A 20776-nucleotide genomic window follows, 5' to 3' on the forward strand; every position below is an offset into this window, starting at 1 on the left:
GCCAAACAGACTCCCTCATAAAACTGGTGGTGGTAGTCCTCCATGGACACGAGATCTGGACAATGCTTGTGGAGGACCAACGCGCACTTGGAATAAAAATGGTTCTTTACAACGATCCGACAGGCACAAGAAGGCGAGGTGTGCAGCGATCAAGTTGGATCGATCAGGTGGAAGACGATTTACGGACCCTCCGTAGACTGCGTGCCTGGTGACGTAAGGCAGTGGACGGAGACGATTGTTATGTACCGACGAGGCCACTCCGACCTTAGGCTGCATAAATAATATATAAACCACCACATAAATAATAAAACCACATGTTACGCATCACTCGTCTATTAAAGCAGCTAGAATTACACCTGCGATCTTATGGGAGTTCTAAAGGAGGTACTCCAATTCTGATATTTCGACATCACATACAGAACACTCGAAAACAGGCATTAAAAGTGTGAATGAGCATTGTGAGCATTGATCTATTGCAATCGTAGCATCCATAGCCAATGAGTAAACTCGCTTAGATGGATTCCAAACAACGAGTAGGAGCAATCGTTGCTGTGATAAACAATGAGCACTACTGTCTAACAAGGCAATCCGTGGTGAGGTATCCATGTGAGCTACGATTTTTGCTTTCGTACCCCGCTTGCTCTATTACAATGAAACCAAACAATCAAACCACTTCATGCGTTCTACTTTATTCGCTCTTCTTTCAAGGTGACAAGATAGTCGAGAGAAAGTATCAACGCCTCCAGTTCAGTGTGCTAGAGATCAAGATTCATAGAGATCTTCATCATTGTTGTGTTACCAAGTGATTCGCTTCTCTCAATAGGCTTCTTATGGTGAGCGTTGAAGATCCCTAAACGGTAAATCATCGAACGTCCAATTTCAGAGATCTTAGGAAGCTCATAACTTACAAGCATCAAGTTGGCAGAGCATCAAGTTGGCGTAGATTAACCCTATTTTTTCTCATGATCTGATTTTTTTCAATGCCTGCTCAAGAGCCTTACGGTTACATGTTACCAAACTCTTACCATTACTGTTGAACTGTTGGCAAACATGCTGGAATCAAAAGGCTCATTATGCAATTGACACATTAGGAAACAGTGTTCTGATATTAGTCGCTAAACCAATTTGCGTCAATTTTAAACAAGGGGCCGTACACATATTACGTAAGCACTTAAGGGGGAGGGAAGGGGGTCGATCAATATCTTACGCTCCATATAAATAAAAAATCATTTGTATGAAAAAAATCTTACATGGGGGGAGGGGGGTTCGAGAACCCCAGAAAAAATTGCTTACGTAATAAGTGTTCATTTCATTCATTCATTTATTTAGTTAACATCTAAACAGATAACACTGAATCAACAATTTGACGCCACAATGCACGGTTCGAGGCCGCATCTCTCCATCCTCGGATACGCCCCACGCTCGCCAAGTCGTTCTGCACCTGGTCTGCCCATCTCGCTCGCTGCGCTCCACGCCGTCTCGTACCTGCCGGATCGGAAGCGAACACCATCTTTGCAGGGTTGCTGTCCGGCATTCTTGCAACATGTCCTGCCCATCGTACCCTTCCGGCTTTAGCTACCTTCTGGATACTGGGTTCGCCGTAGAGTTGGGCGAGCTCATGGTTCATTCTTCGCCGCCACACACCGTCTTCTTGCACACCGCCAAAGATGGTCCTAAGCACCCGTCTCTCGAATACTCCGAGTGCTTGCAAGTCCTCCTCGAGCATTGTCCATGTTTCATGTCCGTAGAGGACTACCGGTCTTATTAACGTCTTGTACATGACACATTTGGTGCGGTGGCGAATCTTTTTCGACCGCAGTTTCTTCTGGAGCCCGTAGTAGGCCCGACTTCCACAGATGATGCGCCTTCGTATTTCACGACTAACGTTGTTGTCAGCCGTTAGCAAGGATCCGAGGTAGACGAATTCCTCGACCACCTCGAAGGTATCCCCGTCTATCGTAACACTGCTTCCCAGGCGGGCCCTGTCGCGCTCGGTTCCGCCCACAAGCATGTACTTTGTCTTTGACGCATTCACCACCAGTCCAACTTTTGTTGCTTCACGTTTCAGGCGGGTGTACAGTTCTGCCACCTTTGCAAATGTTCGGCCGACAATGTCCATGTCATCCGCGAAGCAAATAAATTGACTGGATCTGTTGAAAATCGTACCCCGGCTGTTACACCGTAATAAGTGTACGACCCCCAATAAGACTCTTTGAAATATTTTTTTTGCTTATTCTCTATACGAGAATGCTGCAGAAAGACGGATAAAATGATAAAATTACGGTTTCTCGGCTGATACTAGAAACGAGGTGCATAATGAGCAAAACGACTTGATGGTTTATAGCGCATTTAGAAAATCGAATGTGCTAATCACTAGCAATTAAACTTACTGGAGCTTGCTTGTTTCAATAGAAATTGTTTGCAATGAGCGGCGATACAAGTGGTGGTTCATTATTTTAGTGAAAGTGCCCACTATTCGAACGGAGCCCATAATACGCATATGAACCTTAATGACATTTACTTTTGGTTTTGTTTATCCTATTACATATTAATAAAAAAGTTTTAGCTCTAAAAAGTAATAAAAAAATATTTTCGAGGTTGTTGCCAAAATCGGGAAGAAAATGTTGCCAAAAACGGGTGTTGCCAAAATCGGGGGTAGACAAAAACGGGTGTTGCCAAAATCGGGATGGGACTGTATATGCTTCCATGGTATATATGTCATGTACTGGAACTTTTATAGCGATTTATAATTCCGCACAATGATAACACGAAAATAACACGATATGAAAGCCAAGTTCGATGAGTTTGAGGTTATGTTTTTAATTTTTAAGGTGTCAGTTCTACCCCCATATAGATTGCCCCAACAGGTGAACAAATTTAAAAACTGTTGGAAATTTTGTAAAAATCAAGGAAACTTGTCACAAATGCATGCCAGAGCACTGTAAATAGCAGAATTTTGCTATGGGATGACCAATAATTGAGGAGTCATCTTCTGTGGTAAAGTATAGCTTATTTTATGGGAGGTGGAACTTAAAATATTAAACCATTTGGAAGACATTCTAACTTTTTTTGTCAAATTTATGCGCTAAGAAAATAAAACAATGGCTTCTACGTTATAAATAAGTTGTTTATGAGTTGATTATAGAGTTCGCTGCATTGAAAGTAGAAAAATGATTGAATTAACAAGAATATTGGGGGTGTCCAATCTGCCCCGGGTGTTCATAATGCCCTTTGGTCCCCTAGGTAGTCCTTCCCCGATTAAACTTATCTCTGTACGTTGATATTATTTTACTCACCAAATCCTTTTAATGACTGCAAGAGTAATGAGCGTTGATTTTGCAGCTGATTGTTGAATGTTTTAGTGCCCTGGTCGCGGAGTGCACTTCCGATAAGCATAAATGAATTATTGCCGCTCAGTTTGCTGGCATTTTTCTGCAGCCAAAACGATAAGTACATACAATTATTGTGGTATAACGCAGTTTGTTGGGGTATTTTCAGCAGCAGCTTTTCATGGTTTTGTTCAACTTCAATGCAGTAGCGTTGCAGGATCGTTGCTATAGTTTTCATCAACCGCTCTGAAAGCTCCTTCTCTCCCGAGGAAACTTCGGAAAGAATTTTGTCAAGCAGCTTCTTAAGTTCGATCGTACTTTTCGAAACCATGCAACTCGAGAACATAGCTGATCCGTTAGAAAAATGAGTTTCACGCTCCTCGACCAGTACCATATCATGTAGATCCTTTTTCATTATATCAGAAGCGGTAGATACAATGTTTGTGCAGAACTTTTTTTGAAAGAGAAGCTCTATCTTACTAGCGTACTCATCGAGAATGGTGTCATTTTCGTGATCAAGGAATAGCATTTCTGTCAGGAACTTATTAAATTCCTGGATCGACTGTACTATGCTGGATTGATTCATTTCATCTATTGTATCGGGTATATCATTTTGTAGACAATTTTCAATCAGAAACTTACAGAGTGAGCCTTTGATGTGCTTTGCGATGATGGAGAAAATGCATTGCCGATCAGAAATGAGAATGTTCATATGTCCCAAACAATAAAAAGTCTCCATCATGCGTTGGAATATGATCTTGTAGTTCGGTCTCAGTTCATCACTGAATTTTAGCTGATACGATAATTGAATGCTGACAAAGTCTCCATCATCGTCGTTGCAAGTAAGAGAGACCGGTCGTGTGATGATTGGTTCAAAAACATTATCCATCAGAAATTTGCACATTCTTTGAATATTGTAATTGGTATTAACCAATGCAACAATTACTTGGTGTAGTTGATCTTCGTTCTTTTTTATCTTAATAGTGATGGCCTTGGTGTTTTGAAATGGTTTCTCGTTAAACTGTATAAGCGATTCAAACTTTTTGTTCAAATTGTAGAGCAGTATTTGATATTCTTCGTGATACCTCAATCGGATGCTTTGGTAAGAATCCAACTTGGGAAACACAGGATCGCTTCCATCGTTCAACAGTAGCTTGATTTTATCCAAAATTGTAATTAATTTCTGATAATCATCGCCGCTTCTTGGAATCATTTCGAATAAGCTGTGGATTGTCTGCAATTTGTAAGAAGTCTTGTATCCTGCAATAGCTTCACTAAGTTCTTCTCTTAGCTGCTGAATATGCTCCTGAGCCATTGAAAGTTGCCACGTGGTATCTTGATTTACCATTGAAACTATTTTGTTTATCTCTTCCTCTAACATTTTTCCATTTTTCATAATCGCCATATTGTCGTAACAGTTGGGAAGAAAATCGATATAATAACTCGAAACGATCTCCTTTACTTTGTCTTGGTAGTCTTTGATTCTTGACATTATTCGACTAATTTGCTTTCGGGCGTCTAAATCTTGCTTAAGAATCTCCACTTCCATACTTTCGTCCAGTTCGGCCATTCTGGTGTATATCTGAGGAAACAAAGAATATTACGGTATTGGGAGATGTCATAAAAATGTCATGGGAGTGCTAATTTGTTAATAACTTTTTTCAAAGTTACCTATTTATAATTCGTAATTTCCGATGAACATGGAACACGCAAAGTATCATAGAACATGCAAAGTATTTGCATAACAGATCATTTATACATGGTGGAAGGCATGATAGTGAAATTGAAAAAAAAAACGAACAGTGGGTAATGTCTGTGACATAACCGCGAAGTGGACGTAGGACTTGACTTGACCATGCCTTTGAAGATGTATAATATATCCAAATCTCTCACATCACCTAATTTGTATAAAAAATCGGCGATAACAGCCCAAACAGTATTATAACAATTTTCATGAGCAATATAGGAAAAAATATCTCAAAAAGAAAAGCTCTCAATCGATTTTTCATCTAATAGTGGATTTTTTTGTGATTTATTTCATTATATGTCACAGTTGGTTTTTTTTTTTAATTCCCGTTTATTTAAGGCTCACTCGCCGCATCCAGCTTTACAGAGCCGATATCAATTAATACTACTACTAGTACTAGAACCCTTCCCATTTTTATTACCCAAAATTTTCTTCACTTTCTCTACAATTTCAATCTGTTCCGCGTTGAGGAAACACTGATCCGTACAAGTCTTTTTCGCATCTTTCTCTCTAATCCTCTTTGAACGCCGGCGTTTGTTCGTTACCTCGGTGTACTCGGATGATGAATAGGAATCGTTGTTTTCGATGTCGGTCCACTCGTCATCGTTTTGTGGTCGTTCTTCTGCTGCGGGTTTATTCATAGTTGCAGGCGATGATGGCTTTTGAATGTTGTTTATTGGCGGGAAGTCGACCTGATTGAAAATCTCGTCATTTGAGGTAATTGGTGACGTCACTGTTGCAATTGTGATGTTTGCTTCTTGACAAGTTTTTTTCGGGTGCACTGTCTGATGACACCGGCGACATATTTTTGGCTGATTACAGTATGTTACCATCGTATTGTGTTCTCCGATGGTTATGTACGACGGAATGTGTTGAAGTAAATTCATTCGCAGCACTAACACACCATTCGAAATCCCCGGAAAGTAATGCTTCCATGCTTCGTTCCGGATGGAAATAACCTCACCATACTTGAGCATGGACTCGTGTACGGCACTGTGACTTATCGTTGTAGGTAGATCGTGGATTCTAACGACCACCGCCTCACTATCAACGTAAACCGGAATTTTGTATTCCTTCTCTTTACACACAATTACTCGCTTGCCATTGTGCTCGGATTGATAGCGCAAAGCGACTTCTTTATTTGTCACTCCTATAAGAGCACAATTACGGGTGTTATGAAGCTGAATGCTTTTAACATGCTCGTAATTAATCTTCATTTGATCTTCTAAAAAATGTTTAACCTTTCCAACATCGGGACGAATAGGCAGCACACTGAAATCGATCACCAGTGTAGATTCCCGCGCACTGTCCATTGGTAATTGGTAATCAGTAATAACAAACGTTAGTAAGAGAGTAGCAACGAGAACGCGTCCGCCGTGCGCGATGGCAAAATAAAAACTGGAACACAGTTCTTGTTATGTAACGGTTATGAAAAAATCTTGAAAATCTGCTATTCGCGTATAACATTTTATCTCTAGAGTATTTTAGAATTTTTAAGAACTCTTTAGTAAGTCTATCAATGGCTCTCAGAAAAACCGTATGCTTTGAAAATAAACATTTTCTATGTCCATCTGTTGCGTCATGTTGCAGTGGATTGTAAAACTAATGTTGGGTGCTCCGGGTGGAGCGCGAAACCAAAGCTGTCTTCATGCAGTGTAGGTATGTGCCGACGTGTGTTGTTTCTCCAGATGTAACCAGCGCGATACGAACTGCCGACCGATGAACCGGTGACCAATTGCGAGCATTATCATTATCTTTCTTGGCCCTGATAAGGGCCAGAAATTAACTTTTTCATGGACAACTGGTTGACCGAAAGAGTTTCTTGTTCGAAACACACACACGGTTTCTTCAAAAGCATCGCAATTCGTTCTCTTGCTTTTCTTCAGCCTGTCTCTGATCGATACTGATGCCGGCCGGCCTCGGCTCGACTCTGCTGCTGTTGCCTGTATCTGCTCGGCATTGCTGCGGTGTCGGGTCTGTGGGGTTGACTGCTTCTGGAACTTCTTCTACTGCTGTACTGATGGCTATGCTTCGGCTGATGTTGGCCTCGACCAGGGATTGAATCCTAAAGAGAAAGAGTAAGTCTCTCACTTATCATCTCTGTATACATACATATACGATAGGTAGCATACCGCGAGAAACTTATTTGGCAAGCTGTCATGATAAAGAATTGATTCAGGAGGGTATACCTTATGATAAATTTCTTTTAGAAAGCTCCAAATGCGGGAAGCACTGGCTCTGATGATGCATTTTAACTTGTTCTACACAGCTGTGCAGTAACCAACACGAAAGGACAAAGCGAGAATCACCATTTTTTTGTTGGGGGCTGCCTATCCGATTCTGTTTTTCGCACTTGTATACTAGTTTGATAAATTTGTTATCATGGCTTGTTATGATTCGGAACAGTTTTTGCCTCTCTTTTATCGTTGTTCGTTATCTATTGAGAGCGATTTCTTCAAACCATGGCCTCGACTCTGCTGGGCCGAAAAAGTGGATAGTATGGACGATGCTGCCTTGCTAAAAGGTCTCGGCTCAACACTGATGCTCTTCATTGATGCCGGCTAGTTTCGGCTCGACTCTGCTGCTGCTGCCGGTATCTCCTCGGCATTGCTGCGGTGTCGGGTCTGTAGAATGGGCTGCTTCTGGAACATTTTCTGCAGCTGTACTGGCATGCTTTGGCTGATGGTGGCCTCGGCGCTGCCGGGCCGAAAAACGGATGATGCGGACGATGCTGTTTTGCGAAAAGTTACGAGTGCTGTCGAATAAATGCTGCTGTGGCTTTGCTTGTCCCGGTTAGAATGAAAGAAAAATATCCCGTTGGAAGTTCTGAACAGAATGAGAAGGAAGATTGCGTCACCCTCTTTTATGGCTTATTTTGGTGCGCAGTTGCAGCTTATCTGCTAGTGTCTGCACCCATCAGAATCAAGCGAACAAATGACGCGAGGAACAAGCGGCACCCATATTTATAGGTTTCAGTGCAGTCAATGTTTTGCTTCGAAAACAGTTTTAGGCCTATTGAAACAAGTTTCTCGGGTCATATCAAGTATGAATATGAAAGGCATACTTAAGATCTGTCGATTAAGGGGTTTTCCGAAGAGATCCGTTCACTGGGACAAACGCTATTATCATTCAAAATCTTTCAACACAGCGTAACGCGGTCGATTTAGAAATATTGAAATGACACCCGGTATAGTGAAGAGAGACGTAAGTCCTACGTCAAAAAAAAGCGGAATTTCATGACATTGGGCTGAAGGCTGGTTTACAGTTCGGAAAACATGTCACGTGATTTGGTCCCCCACGTATTTTCAAAAAAAAAATCGATTTTGAATTTGGGACCCTTGGGAAAAATGGGGAAAAATCAATGGTTTTTTAAGCTCCGGAACGCAATGGCCGATTGGGCCAATTTTCAATAGCAAAAAAATAGGAAGGATTCCGCATCGGATGCAACCTGTTGCAAGCGAATCGGATAAAGTTAAGTACGAAAAAGTGAGTCTCACATTGTTTTTTGTACACACACATACATACATACATACAGGGCAGCGAAATGGTGAGTTGACGTCTGCAAAGGAGCGACCTACACAGCTCTGGTCTTCACAAGTTCCAATCTCACTTCCGATGACAATCGACCGCCAGCTAAGGGTTTTGTACTTAGCTGGTAGTGCAGCCTTCAGCTAGAGTGAAGGGGTGCGACCAAAGGGACCATCGTCCCTAACCCCTAATCCCAAGGCGTTAAGCTACCCGTGCCAAGGGGATGCATGGCCAGGGGGGTGAAATAATGAGCTAGGCCTCTAACGGAGCCTGTGGGGTACCAGGGCACCCTCCACAGTAATTGTCCCTTACCGCGTCATGCTGGGCTCTGGTGTGGTGGACCTCTTGAAACATGCTTGAATCATACTTGAAACATTGATCCTCGCATGCTTCGATATTCGCGTTAGCATCCCGATGCAAATAAAGACTTGAGACTTCAACTTGGAAGAGTGGTGACCAACTGTAGCGAAGACCGTTAGTGCACTCTATAGGGATTATCTTCAGTATGCGGTGTTCATCGGTCGGAGACCGTGAATCGCAGTGAAGCACAAGAAGTCGTTTGAAGACTGATCGTACACTGATCAACGTTCTATGTATTTCGAGCCTTTTTATCTATTTTAGACTGTATGATATGGGATTGCATATTTAGCTTTGCGTTCTGATCGTTGTTGGGTGAAAGTGTAATTGACTTTTATGATGAGAGAAGATGCATAGCACACTCTTTTCCCGAGCAACTCGTGAGACCAAAATGGAAAAACAAGTCAATTCTTCAATTAGTGGTAGTAGTGTAGGTGACAACCCCATCGCAAGAGGTGGGTTGTTCAGGTCTCCGCCTTGGAGGCCAGAGGCAATAGTCGGCAGCTCAGTGCGCAGCGCCAGCGTGGGTCACTACCTTCTCCTCGGCTACGCCGGTAGAGTTTATGGACGGCCCACGGCTTGTGGGGGCGATGAACCGCAAACGCGATGGATTTTCGACCTTCGAGGTGACGACGGAACAGCTGGACGCCATCATCGACTTTGCGTCATCGAAGCATAATATCAGTAAGGACCTCAAAGGGAGCTTGCTGAACCTTCGAAAATCGATGTTTTACGCCAAGCTGGAGAGGGCTGTCCGGACGGCCAAGTATAAACCCATGAAATCCGTGGAGTCGAGGTCTACCCAGACTGAGGCCCAAGTATTCGCGGACTCGGGCAAGGTCGAATCGACCGAAGGCGTGCCAGCAAAGACGGTGGTGCCAAAGTCTACCCAGACTGAGGCTCAAGTATTCGCAGGCACGTCAGGAGACAGTCTCCAGGGATGAGCTCCTGGGGGCCGCTCCAAAACGCGGAGGTTACTACCCCGAACAAGGAGTAGTGGGGCTGGGAAGCTGAACCCCGGCCAGGTACTTCCAAAACCGGGGAGGAAGGACCTGGAAAGGTCCGTCCACCCAGGAAAGACGGTGGTAAGAGGTTACGACAGGCTGAGGCTCTCAGCCGCCCAGACCAGGGAAATAGAGGGGATGACGCCTCCTGGTCGCTGGTCAAGAACAAGAGGAAACCGAAGACGTCAAGGGCCGAAAAGAAGGCCCAGGCGAATGAGGGTAGCAAGAAGTCTAGGGTAGGCGCCAATCGCTCCAGGGCGATGCAATAGTCATCAAGACGGACGAGGCTAAGTGCTCGGACGTCTTGAAGGCGATGAGGAGTGACGTCAAGCTCGGTGAACTCTACGCCGATGTACGTCGAATAAGACGCACCCGGACGGGCGAGATGATCCTCGAGCTGAAGCGGGGCGTCTCGCAAAAGGGCGCCGCCTACAAGAAGTTGGCGGAGGAAGTCCTAGGCGAGACGGTCAAGGTGAGGGCACTCACGACGGAGGTGAACCTAAGGGTTAAAGACCTGGACGAGATCACCGAAGTCGGAAAGCTCGTCACGGCACTGCGGCGACAGTGTGAAGTGGAGAAGTGGTGAAGTAGGGCCGGGGAAGGTTCTTTAGATAATGATTAATTATTTTAGAGCGTCTTAGGGGAAATGCTACAAGGTTAAAAGACTATTATTCTTCCATTTACTTCCACTATTAACTTTTTTATGTATCAACAAGCAGATACGTATTTCGTTTCCTACTTGGAAACTTCTTCAGTGTTTGTTATCGACAATGTTTGTTAGTCGATAACAAACACTGAAGAAGTTTCCAAGTAAGAAACAAATACGTATCTGCTGTTGATACATAAAAAAGTTAATAGTGGAAGTAAATGGAAGAATAATAGTCTTTTAACCTTGTTCTTTAGATAGTTTGAGACCCCTCCCCTCTTTGGAAAGGTGGCTCCCATACAAATGATTGCATAACTCGAGAACTAATCAGACGATAAATCAATTTTAGACGAAACAAAGCTCGTCGAGCCTGCTAGTTATCAAATGAAGGCACCTAAATTGCCGCCGCTGCGATGCTTTCAAAGAACGTATGCAAGAGACGATCAGAATACGCTGATTTGTTTGCTTTTCTGAATTATCCTGCCGAAAAATAATTGATCAGACATGATTTTGGCAAAGAGCAACTCAGCAGTTGGCAACTTTGATGAATTGCTCAGTATGATATGTCTACTTAAATTTCACTTTGCCCAGCTCAACAAGCAATGGTTTTTACACTTGAAGTTTATCGAAAAATATTGTTTTTCGTCCAAAAGTTCAAACCAAGGTTTTTTTTATTTCTGCATTTTTCACAAATACCTGTTTTTACCGGTATTTCTGGTATTGACTCCATCAAATACCGAATACCGGTATTTGTCAAAAATGGTCAATACCGACCAACAATATGCACTACATATAACATCATCAGTACCGAACCACTTCCAGTCGACTTGCAAAAACTGATCCACACAAACACAGTTTACTTCAGTAGTTGACTGGTAGTCGGTCAATCCGGTAGCTGTCAGAATAGATGGTTACATATCTGATTTATTTTATAAGTTCATATGGTAGGTATTTTATTCAAAATTGTGGTGTTTTATTAATATGAAAACATTATTCAAAAATACAAGAAGCAGGTATATGAACCCTTGATGGAGCAATGTTTTACAGTCTGAAGCGTTGGAGATAAAAATTTACGGGTTCCAATTAAAATTAAATAAATACATGTAAGGCCGATACAAATATTTAAAAACTATTTTGTTCCCCCCTCTCTCGGTTTTTTTTGCCAAAAAATAATATTTTGAGGGGGCAACAAAATAAAATTCGGATAATTTTAAGGATTTTCAGATCATTCTTTAACAAATCCGAGGAGTTTTCGATTTTTTTTCATTTTATTATTTTTTTTTTATCCCCCCTTAACCTTTCGGAGACCAGTAGGACAAAATGTTAATTAAATATTTGTAACGGCTTAAGTATGTTCAAATTTTACAAGAAGAGTAGTAATTCAACTGTTCATTTTTTTTTCGCGCTATAGCATGCTGAATTGAAGTCACAGTTTGATTCCAGCTGCACCTTGGTTGAAGAAAAGGAACTGGAGATCGCTGTTTTATGCAATGTCTACAAAATCAACCGATTGCATAACAAAATATTGATATTGTACACAATCTTCTTTTAAATTTTATATCTATTATTATAAATAAAAAAAACATAAATGTAAATAAGTTCTTTGTATATTATTTTAAACCACATGTTTTTTATTTTAATTTGAATTCAGAATAATATTCATTACAAATGCACATAATCCCCATTAGGTTCGCATATAAAATATTAGGTAAACTCATGATCTATTCTATATTCTATCCATATAACTTGCACAGCTTATTTATTTATTATCAGACTAAGGCCGGAGAGGCCTGTGCTGCACATAAAAGTCTTCTCCATTCAGCTCGGTCCATGGCTGCACTTCGCCAACCACGCAGTCTGCGGAGGGTCCGCAAATAGTCCTCCACCTGATCGATCCATCTTGCCCGCTGTGCATCTCGCCTTCTTGTTCCCGTCGGATCGTTGTCGAGAACCATTTTCACCGGATTACAGTCCGACAACTTGCACAGCTACTATAAGGTGAACGTTTGTAGGAACTACACAAATTGCACATAATTATAATATGATCACTGGACTATCATAATTATGTGGATTCCATTTATCTGATATCGATCGTTTCTATATCAGTCGAATCTGTTGAGCACCGAATTGAGGAACCTGCTTGAAAGACGCTCCCGAAAGGACCATTATTGTTCGTGATCGGCGCACACCACGGATCACAAATGAAATAAAACAAGCAACTGTGCACAGAGATCTTGCCTATGCTCTTTTTTCGCAAAACCCGAACAGGGCGCGCGGAGATTTACAGTGGCAGTATTATGTAAGGAAGCGGGATATAACAAGCTCGCTCATTTCTGCAGCGAAAAAGCGTTATTCAGAGCAACATTTCAATCTCAACTTGCCTGCTAGAAGCTGTAAAATATCGAACAGTTTAGTTATTCCTTTTTACATTTTGGCCCACTCTGCTACGCGCATCACTCACTCTCTGTCCAAGTACAGCATCATATGCAAGGCCAATGTAGATACATCCGCTCAACCTATCTCTGCGATCACTCGAAGATAGGAGAAAGATGATAGCAAGCAAATAGAGCTAGGTAGATCCAGCCAGTTACATATCAGTGCGCGCGCAATATACGGTCGTCATTATAATAAACGTGTCTTCATTCCCAGTAAACTGATAGTTATTTGTAGTGCGGTGGAAGAAATACTCCTACGGTGTATGAATAGTGCAATTATCGATGCAATATGGATTGTGTTTCGGGATTAGAACCAGTTGAGAAACTAAGTGTATCGATCGCTGTAGCCAGTGCATATAGGTCGAATACGGAACATTATTGTTGGTCCTTCAAAGCCAGATTATATCGAAGAGACAAAGTGCAGTGAACAGTGGGTACATTGATTCATGCAGCGTGGTTCTGCCATTTGCACGATCGTCGTTGAAAGGCGGTTATTGTTCCCGTTGTTGGTGCCTGAACGTATTGGGCGGCGCATTAGGGTGTTTCAGGAAGGATTAGTGGACGAACGGTTTTGATGGCTGTTTCAATTCATTGGCAGTAACTATTCGAGGCCATTGAAGTTCCGGTGAGCATCGAGAGAAACAGCAGGATTTGAGCTAAGTACATAGTCATAAGCAGGTAGTCGAATAAGGGTGGCGATAAGAACGCATGATCTTTCGTCCACACTACCCATTTGCATGCGGTGGAAACGGCCGTCAATAAAGCATAAATTATTGAATGATTGCATTTATTTGGTTTGGGGGTTGAATTGGTTCGCTGAGTTGAGTCCACCTTGCGGTCATTGGTTCATTATATTGTTCCGATTAAGCTACTCTGTCATTCTGTGGGTTCTGTCAAGCGCTAAGTCGTTCGGTATCGCGGTTCGGTTGCAACTTTTGTGAAGTGCTAGCAGTGAAATAGTGAGCAAAATGGTGAAACCCGATTTGAGAAAGCTAACGAAAAGGAAAGGCAGTTGCGAGACATGGTGGAGTCCATTGGAGAGTTTGTACAAAGGGTACAGTGAAGCTCGCGATAAAGGTTCCGTACCCGCAAGGCTTAATAAGTTGGTTGAAGTGTATGACTCTTTTTGTGATGTTCGGGCTGAAATTGAAATAAATCTCGAGCAGTACGATGAACAAGAAGAGGATTCGAAGGAGCTTTCCGAAGAAGCCCGCAAGCAGAAAGCAGCCAAAGAGAAGGAGCAAAAGGTGAACAAAACTCCAAAGTTCTGAAGGCATTCATCAACCAGTACTTCAGCTTGAAACAGTCGTTAGAAGCATTCATGCAAGGTCCTGGTTCAAGTATTCAGCAGTTTCCTGTACAGCACGCCAACGGCCAGACTCCAATGCCAGCCATGCGTGTCAAGCTACCTGAGTTGAAGTTGCCGACGTTTCGAGGATCACTGATGGATTGGGTCACATTCAGGGACACTTTCAAAAACCTGATTGTTGACAATCCACACTTGAACGATATTGATCGGTTCACCTACCTTCGCACGTCGTTGGCCGGAGAAGCGCTACAGCAAATCGCTTCGATTGACATCACTGCGGCCAACTACTCCGTAGCGTGGAGAACACTTGAGTCGCGTTACGAAAAATGAAAGTTGCTGGTCAAATCCCACCTCGACTCTTTGTTCGCGATCAATCCAATGAAGAAGGAGTCGTTCGAAGCGCTAAACCATGTTATCGGCGAATTTGAAAACATCTTCCAGATGCTGGAGAAACTCAGGAGCCACCAAAGACTGGAGCACACTTTTGGCTCATATGCTCGCAGGCAAATTGGATTCCATAACGTTGCGCTTGTGGGAGACGGAACATCGTTCTACAAGTTCGAAGACATGATGAAGTTTCTGTCAAGCCATTGCACAGTTTTGCGATCGATTACGGGAGAATCTCACGTACCAATAGAGGTGAAGAAACATCTGAAGGTGAGCAGCAGTTACCCGGTTCAGCAGCAGTCGTGTTTTATTTGCAACGACGGGCAACATTGGCCCTATCAATGCAAGATGTTCAAAGCAATGCAAGTCGACGAACGAAGAAACGTTGTGAAGAATAGTGATATGTGCTTCAATTGTCTTCCTCGTGGTCATGCTGTGAAGTTTTGCTCGCGAGGTACATGTCGTGTTTCTAGACAGCGACATCATTCATTGTTGTACCTGAACACCAGTGAGCAGCAAGTGCCGCAACCGAACAAGTGCTTGCAACAAATTTCTCAGAACCCACATTTAACTCAGATGACATCCACCTCACTACAGAGAAAGCCAACTCAATCTAATCCTCAGCAATCCACCAACCAATCTTCCAAATCCCCCATTCCTATTGCCAATCCAAGCATGCTATGTCAATCGTCACCCACACAAGACACTACCAATATTGTACTATCCGCTCAAGATTCCAAGGCGCCACGATCAGTTCCTCTCGCAACTGCTCTCGTGATCCTTGAAGATCAGTTGGGAAACACCATGCTAGCTAGAGCACTACTTGTCAATGGCACTTAGCTCTGCCTCATATCATCACAGTACCTGAAGTTCAAACGATCTCGTGAGGCACTTTCTGTTAGTTGTTTCAGAATAATTCTCTATAAAGTGTAAGCAGCCAATCTTTGCTCGGGTTCGTTTTCATCTTTCATCGTCATTGGGGAGAAGAACTCTTACGCTCAAGGTACACTGAATCTTCCCATTCGAAGCATTGATTCCACCTACACCTTACGGTAGATATCGCACTCGCTGATCTGATGTTTACGGAGCCTGGTTGCGTGGAAGTGATCATATGGGAGCAAGTATGTTCTACGACCTGCTTCACAAGGAAAAGATCAAATTAGGAGATGACGGGCCTATCGTACAAAATACATCACTCGGCTGGATTGTATGCGAAACCTTCCTGCCGAGACAGACGTGAGCAGACCGCACATTGTCAACACGTGTACGGAGAAGCTCGACGATCTACTCACACGATTCTGGGAGCTGGAGTCGTGTAAAACGGACAGTGTGCTATCGCTGGAGGAATACGCCTGTGAGAAGCTGTTCGATCGCACAACAGTCCGTGATGCAAGTGGCCGTTTCATTGTCACGCTTCCAAAGAAGGAGTACCTAATCCATCAGCTCGGAGATTCACGATCTACGGCGATGCGACGATTCCTCTCCTGGAGCGTCGTCTGGATACAAACCCGCAGCTGAGGCTGCAACACAGTGAATTTATTCACGAATACCTCCACATGGGTCATATAGAGGAGGTAATTGGGGATGAAGAAGATACTGCTTTACCACAGTACATTATCTCACATCATTGCGTCATCAAACCCGATAGTACGACTACGAAACTTAGGGTGGTGTTTGACGCATCGTGCGCTACGTCGACTGGAGTCTCCCTCAACAACGCCTTGATGGTGGGACCGACGGTTCAGGACGACATCATTTCAATCGTCCTTCGCTTCCGATTCCATCGGATTGCCATCGTAGCGGATGCCGAAAAAATGTACCGCATGGTACTGCAGCAGTGGGCGGACCGAAAGTTGCACAAAATACTTTGGCGCGACGATCGGAATGAAAGTGTACGGATCTTCCAGTTGAATACCGTTACATACGGCACAGCTTCAGCGCCATATTTGGCGACGAAATGCCTCAAGCGGCTCGCAGAACTGGATGGTCAAAAGTATCCCGAGGCAGCAAAAATTCTGAGCATGGATTTCTATGTGGACGATATGATGACAGGCGTAGACAACGAAGAAGAAGGCGTCCAACTATGCAGCGATATACAGCAATTACTAAAAGGTGGAGGATTCAACTTGCGAAAATGGAGCAGCAACTGTCCAGCCGTTCTGGAGAAAATACCAGCAGAACTTCATGACGTTCGTGCTTCGTTCGAGCTTGACGACTCAAGTGCTACCATCAAAACTCTTGGGCTGATTTGGAAGCCTAGGATCGACGTTTTTCGCTTCAAAGGTGCCGGAGTGGAACTCATCGGTCATCTACAAGCGATCAGTTATCTCCGATTTGGCTCGAATTTTTGATCCTCTCAGGCTAATTGGAACTATAACCGTTTCAGCCAAAATATTCGTCCAAAGTCTCTGGAAACTGAAAGTGTCGACGAACCTCTGCAAAACGAACTTCAGGAGCAATGGGCCGAGTTTCGAATAAGTCTGTCAGGCTTGAATTCCTGGAAATCCCAAAGGTGGATCGCATATCGGAAAAACTGTCTTTCTGTGGAGCTTCATGGTTTTGCGATGCTTCGACAAAGGCCTACAGGGCGTGCATATATGTTCGGTGTACGCATTCGGATGGGACAATCACCATTAATCTGCTGGTAGCAAAGTCACAGTCTCCCCCGCTAGCAGAGCTAGGAAAGAAAAGGAAGAAGCTCACAATTCCTCGACTAGAGTTGTCCTCCGCTGTGCTGTTAGCACATCTCTACGAGAAAACAGTTGCAAGCAATCCAATTTTCACACCGACTTCATGATTGTACGTTACTGGATCTCATCAAATCCGTCTCGGTACCAAATGTTCGTGGCGAACAGGATCTCGAAAGTGCAAAACCTTACAAAACCTAAAAATGGTACGTGGAGACACGTAGCAGGAACGGAGAATCCAGCGGATGCACTTTCGCGAGGCATTACACCCGGAGATCTTCAAAACAATTCGCTGTGGTGGGAAGATCCACCCCGGCTGAAACAAGAAAGGGAATACTGGCCAGAAACCTAAGAAGTTGTATTGGAAGAAGTGGATCGATCGCACCTCGAGGAAAGTTCTGCTGTAGTATCCGTAGCTACAATCTCATCTTTAGCCTACGTTCCACGTTGCACCGGCTAGAAAAAATTGTTGCACTACTGCTGCGTTTTAAATACAACAGTCTCCGTGCACGCAGATCAATCTCCAAAAGGCTCGGTGCGGTGACACTCTTGGAGCGGGAGGACGCGCTACTGAAACTAGTGAAATTGTCACAGCATGAATGTTTCTCCCAAGAAATCGTCGATCTTGAAAGAAAGGGGAAGTTCGCCAACGTCTCGAATCAAGACATTACACCCACGTTTGATTGAAGGCGTACTCCGGAGTCGGCGGCCGGCTGGAAAATGCCCCAATCTCCATGAATCGGAAGCATCCCATACTGTTGGACAAAATCATCCTCTGACATTCATGATCATGCGTCGTTTCCACTTTGAACATCTTCACGCTGGACCTCAACTGTTGGTAGCCAGTGTACGCGAACAATATTGGCCTCTCAGCGCTCGAAGTCTTGCTCGTACGATTGTGCACAGATGCCTCACCTGTTTCCGTAATAAGCCAGTCATGCAGGATCAATTGATGGCCGATCTCCCAGTGGAACGAGTCACTCCAGCTCCACCTTTTCTCCGGGTTGGCGTTGATTATTGCGGTCCGTTCCTGATCTGCTACCCCAACAGAAGGCGAAATTCTCACGGTGAAGCATTACGCTGCAATTTTGTATGCCTGGTCACCAAAGCGGTTCACATTGAGATGGTTGCAGATTTAACGACTTCAGGATTCCTGGCCGCTCTGAAGAGGTTCGTGGCCAGGAGGGAAACTCAGTCCCTAATAATGTGCGACAACGGGTCCAACTTTGTTGAGCAAGGCGGCAACTAGACGAATTAGCTGCACTTTTCAAGGATCAGCAGTCCCAGTGTTCAATCGCAGCTGGCGCTGCGGACATAGGATTGAATTTAAATTCATTTCCAGCCAAATCCCCAAACTTCGGCGGTTTGTGGGAGGCGGCAGTCAAGTCAATGAAGCAGCATTTGAAGAAGACGATTGGCCTAAGAACGGTTACTCCCGATGAGCTCAACACGGTTTTGACACAAATCGAAGCGTGTCTGAACTCCAGGCCACTCACGCAAATCAGTAACGATCCTGGCGATTTGAGCGTACTGACACCCAGCCATTTTTTTGTGCAGCGACCGCTGACGGTGATGGCAGAGCCGTGGCTGAAGGATGTTCCAGAAGGTCGACTCTCCAGGTGGCAGCAGGCGGAAAACTTTGTCCAGCGAGTATGGTCCAGATGGTCCACGCAATGCTTATCCGACCTGCATAACAGGACCAGAAGTGGTCCCGGCAGAAGAACAATTTATTTATGGGCACTATGGTGCTGATCAGGAAGACAACCTCCCTCCTCTTAAATGGCTCCCTAGGCAGAGTGGCTCAGGTTCATCCCGGAGCCGATGGAAATATCAGGGTCGTCACCGTGCGGACCAGGGATGGGAACATCATTCGTGCTATCTCAAAGATATGCATCTTTACCATTTCGACAACGACCAACCACCAGCGACTGGGGAGAACTAGGCCTCCCCAACGAAGGCGCAAAAGGGCGCCTGCAGGAGCCACCAGCTCCGCATACCAGTTAAGTCTTTGTGTATTATTGAATTTCAAAAAGCAAGGAATGTTTTTGTTTGCATAGCCACCACGTTACCGCGGCCGGCGGCCTCTCAGAGATGCCATCCAAGAGAGACAATTTCTACGAATACCCATCGTCATTCCGTCAACGCCTGTGTTTGCCGAGATGATCGGATTGCCAGTGTATCTGACTGCTCCTCTTGGGTGATACCCGGACCGATTTCGCGATGAATACACCCCAAGTCACGGAATCAGACACGCCCCCGTGTCTATGTTCGCTCGTCAAGCTTCTACCTGTGCCTCCATCAGTTTTCGGTCAATCTGGGAATTCCGTCGTACAACTTGCTCATCGTGGTATACTCGAGATCGTCGTTTGGCAGCCGCAAGTATCATCCCATCATCCACTACACCAGAACTCTCTGGTTAGATCAAACTCGTTCAATCTGACGAACACAACATCATCGCCGCAGGAGCGTCTGCGGATGCGCGCAAGCCTCCGCGACAGGGAAGTCGTTTTTAAATTGTTTTTGACTTTTAAAAAATCGCCTCTCATCTGTTTCAGTCATCGATCAACTCGCAGACGGCACTGTGCTGGAGCGCACAGCCATTGTGACATCTATAACACCGACATCGGAGGGAATTCTGCAGGATCGATTCAAACCCGGAGGACGAGGGATTCAGTATTCGACGAATATCAGGAACAAGGGATGAAGGAATAATTACTCCCACGCCGGTGGTGGTGCGGGACACCAATTGCAAGTGAAAACTAAATATTGTAAAATAGTTCTATTTGATGATGATAGTGAAATGAGAGTTGATTTTGAATTCAAGATGTTTCTACTCTAGCATTAGGGCCTATACTTCCTTTTGAAATACCGCGTATTCCAAAGGCGGCCCGAGTATGTAAAATATCGAACAGTTTAGTTATTCCATTTACATTTTGGCCCACTTCTGCTACGCAGCATCCAGCACCTTAACTGATGATCTAACGAGATGGTAACCTCCACTCTCTATCCAAGTACAGCACATCATATGCAAGGCCAGTATGTAGATACATCCGCTCAACCCTCATCTCTGCGATCACTCGAAGATAGGAGAAAGATGATAGCATCCAAATGGAAGCTAGGTAGATACAATCAGTTACAATCTCAGTGCGCGCAAATACAAGTCGCAATATACGGTCGTCATCATTATAATAAACGTTGTGTCTTTCTACATTCCCAGTAACCTGATAATGTTATTTGTAAGTGCCGGTGGAAGGAAATAATCCTACAGGGGTGCAATAAGTGCAATTATCTGATGCAATCTGGATTGTGTTTCAGGATTAGAAACCAATTGAGAAACCAAGAATTGT

At 44.0% G+C, this 20776-nt stretch overlaps 2 protein-coding genes across 2 annotated transcripts in view; one reads left to right on the top strand and one right to left on the bottom strand.

Moving 5' to 3' along the window:
• LOC134211817 (centromere/kinetochore protein zw10) overlaps positions 1 to 20776 on the bottom strand; it is a 71154-nt gene that overhangs the window by 23456 nt on the left and 26922 nt on the right. The window contains exon 2 of the mRNA XM_062689093.1: positions 3297 to 4911. Within this exon, the coding sequence (XP_062545077.1) occupies positions 3297 to 4899 (1603 nt within the window). The 5' untranslated portion in view covers positions 4900 to 4911. The remainder of the gene's footprint in view (positions 1 to 3296; positions 4912 to 20776) is intronic.
• LOC134209597 (uncharacterized) lies at positions 14015 to 14685 on the top strand. The gene is made up of 2 exons (XM_062685596.1): positions 14015 to 14293; positions 14335 to 14685. Exons 1-2 carry the CDS (start codon positions 14015 to 14017, stop codon positions 14683 to 14685), a joined length of 630 nt encoding a protein of 209 aa, XP_062541580.1.

Source organism: Armigeres subalbatus, chromosome 2 (genome assembly GCF_024139115.2).
Source record: "Armigeres subalbatus isolate Guangzhou_Male chromosome 2, GZ_Asu_2, whole genome shotgun sequence".
Classification (NCBI taxonomy): domain Eukaryota; kingdom Metazoa; phylum Arthropoda; class Insecta; order Diptera; family Culicidae; genus Armigeres; species Armigeres subalbatus.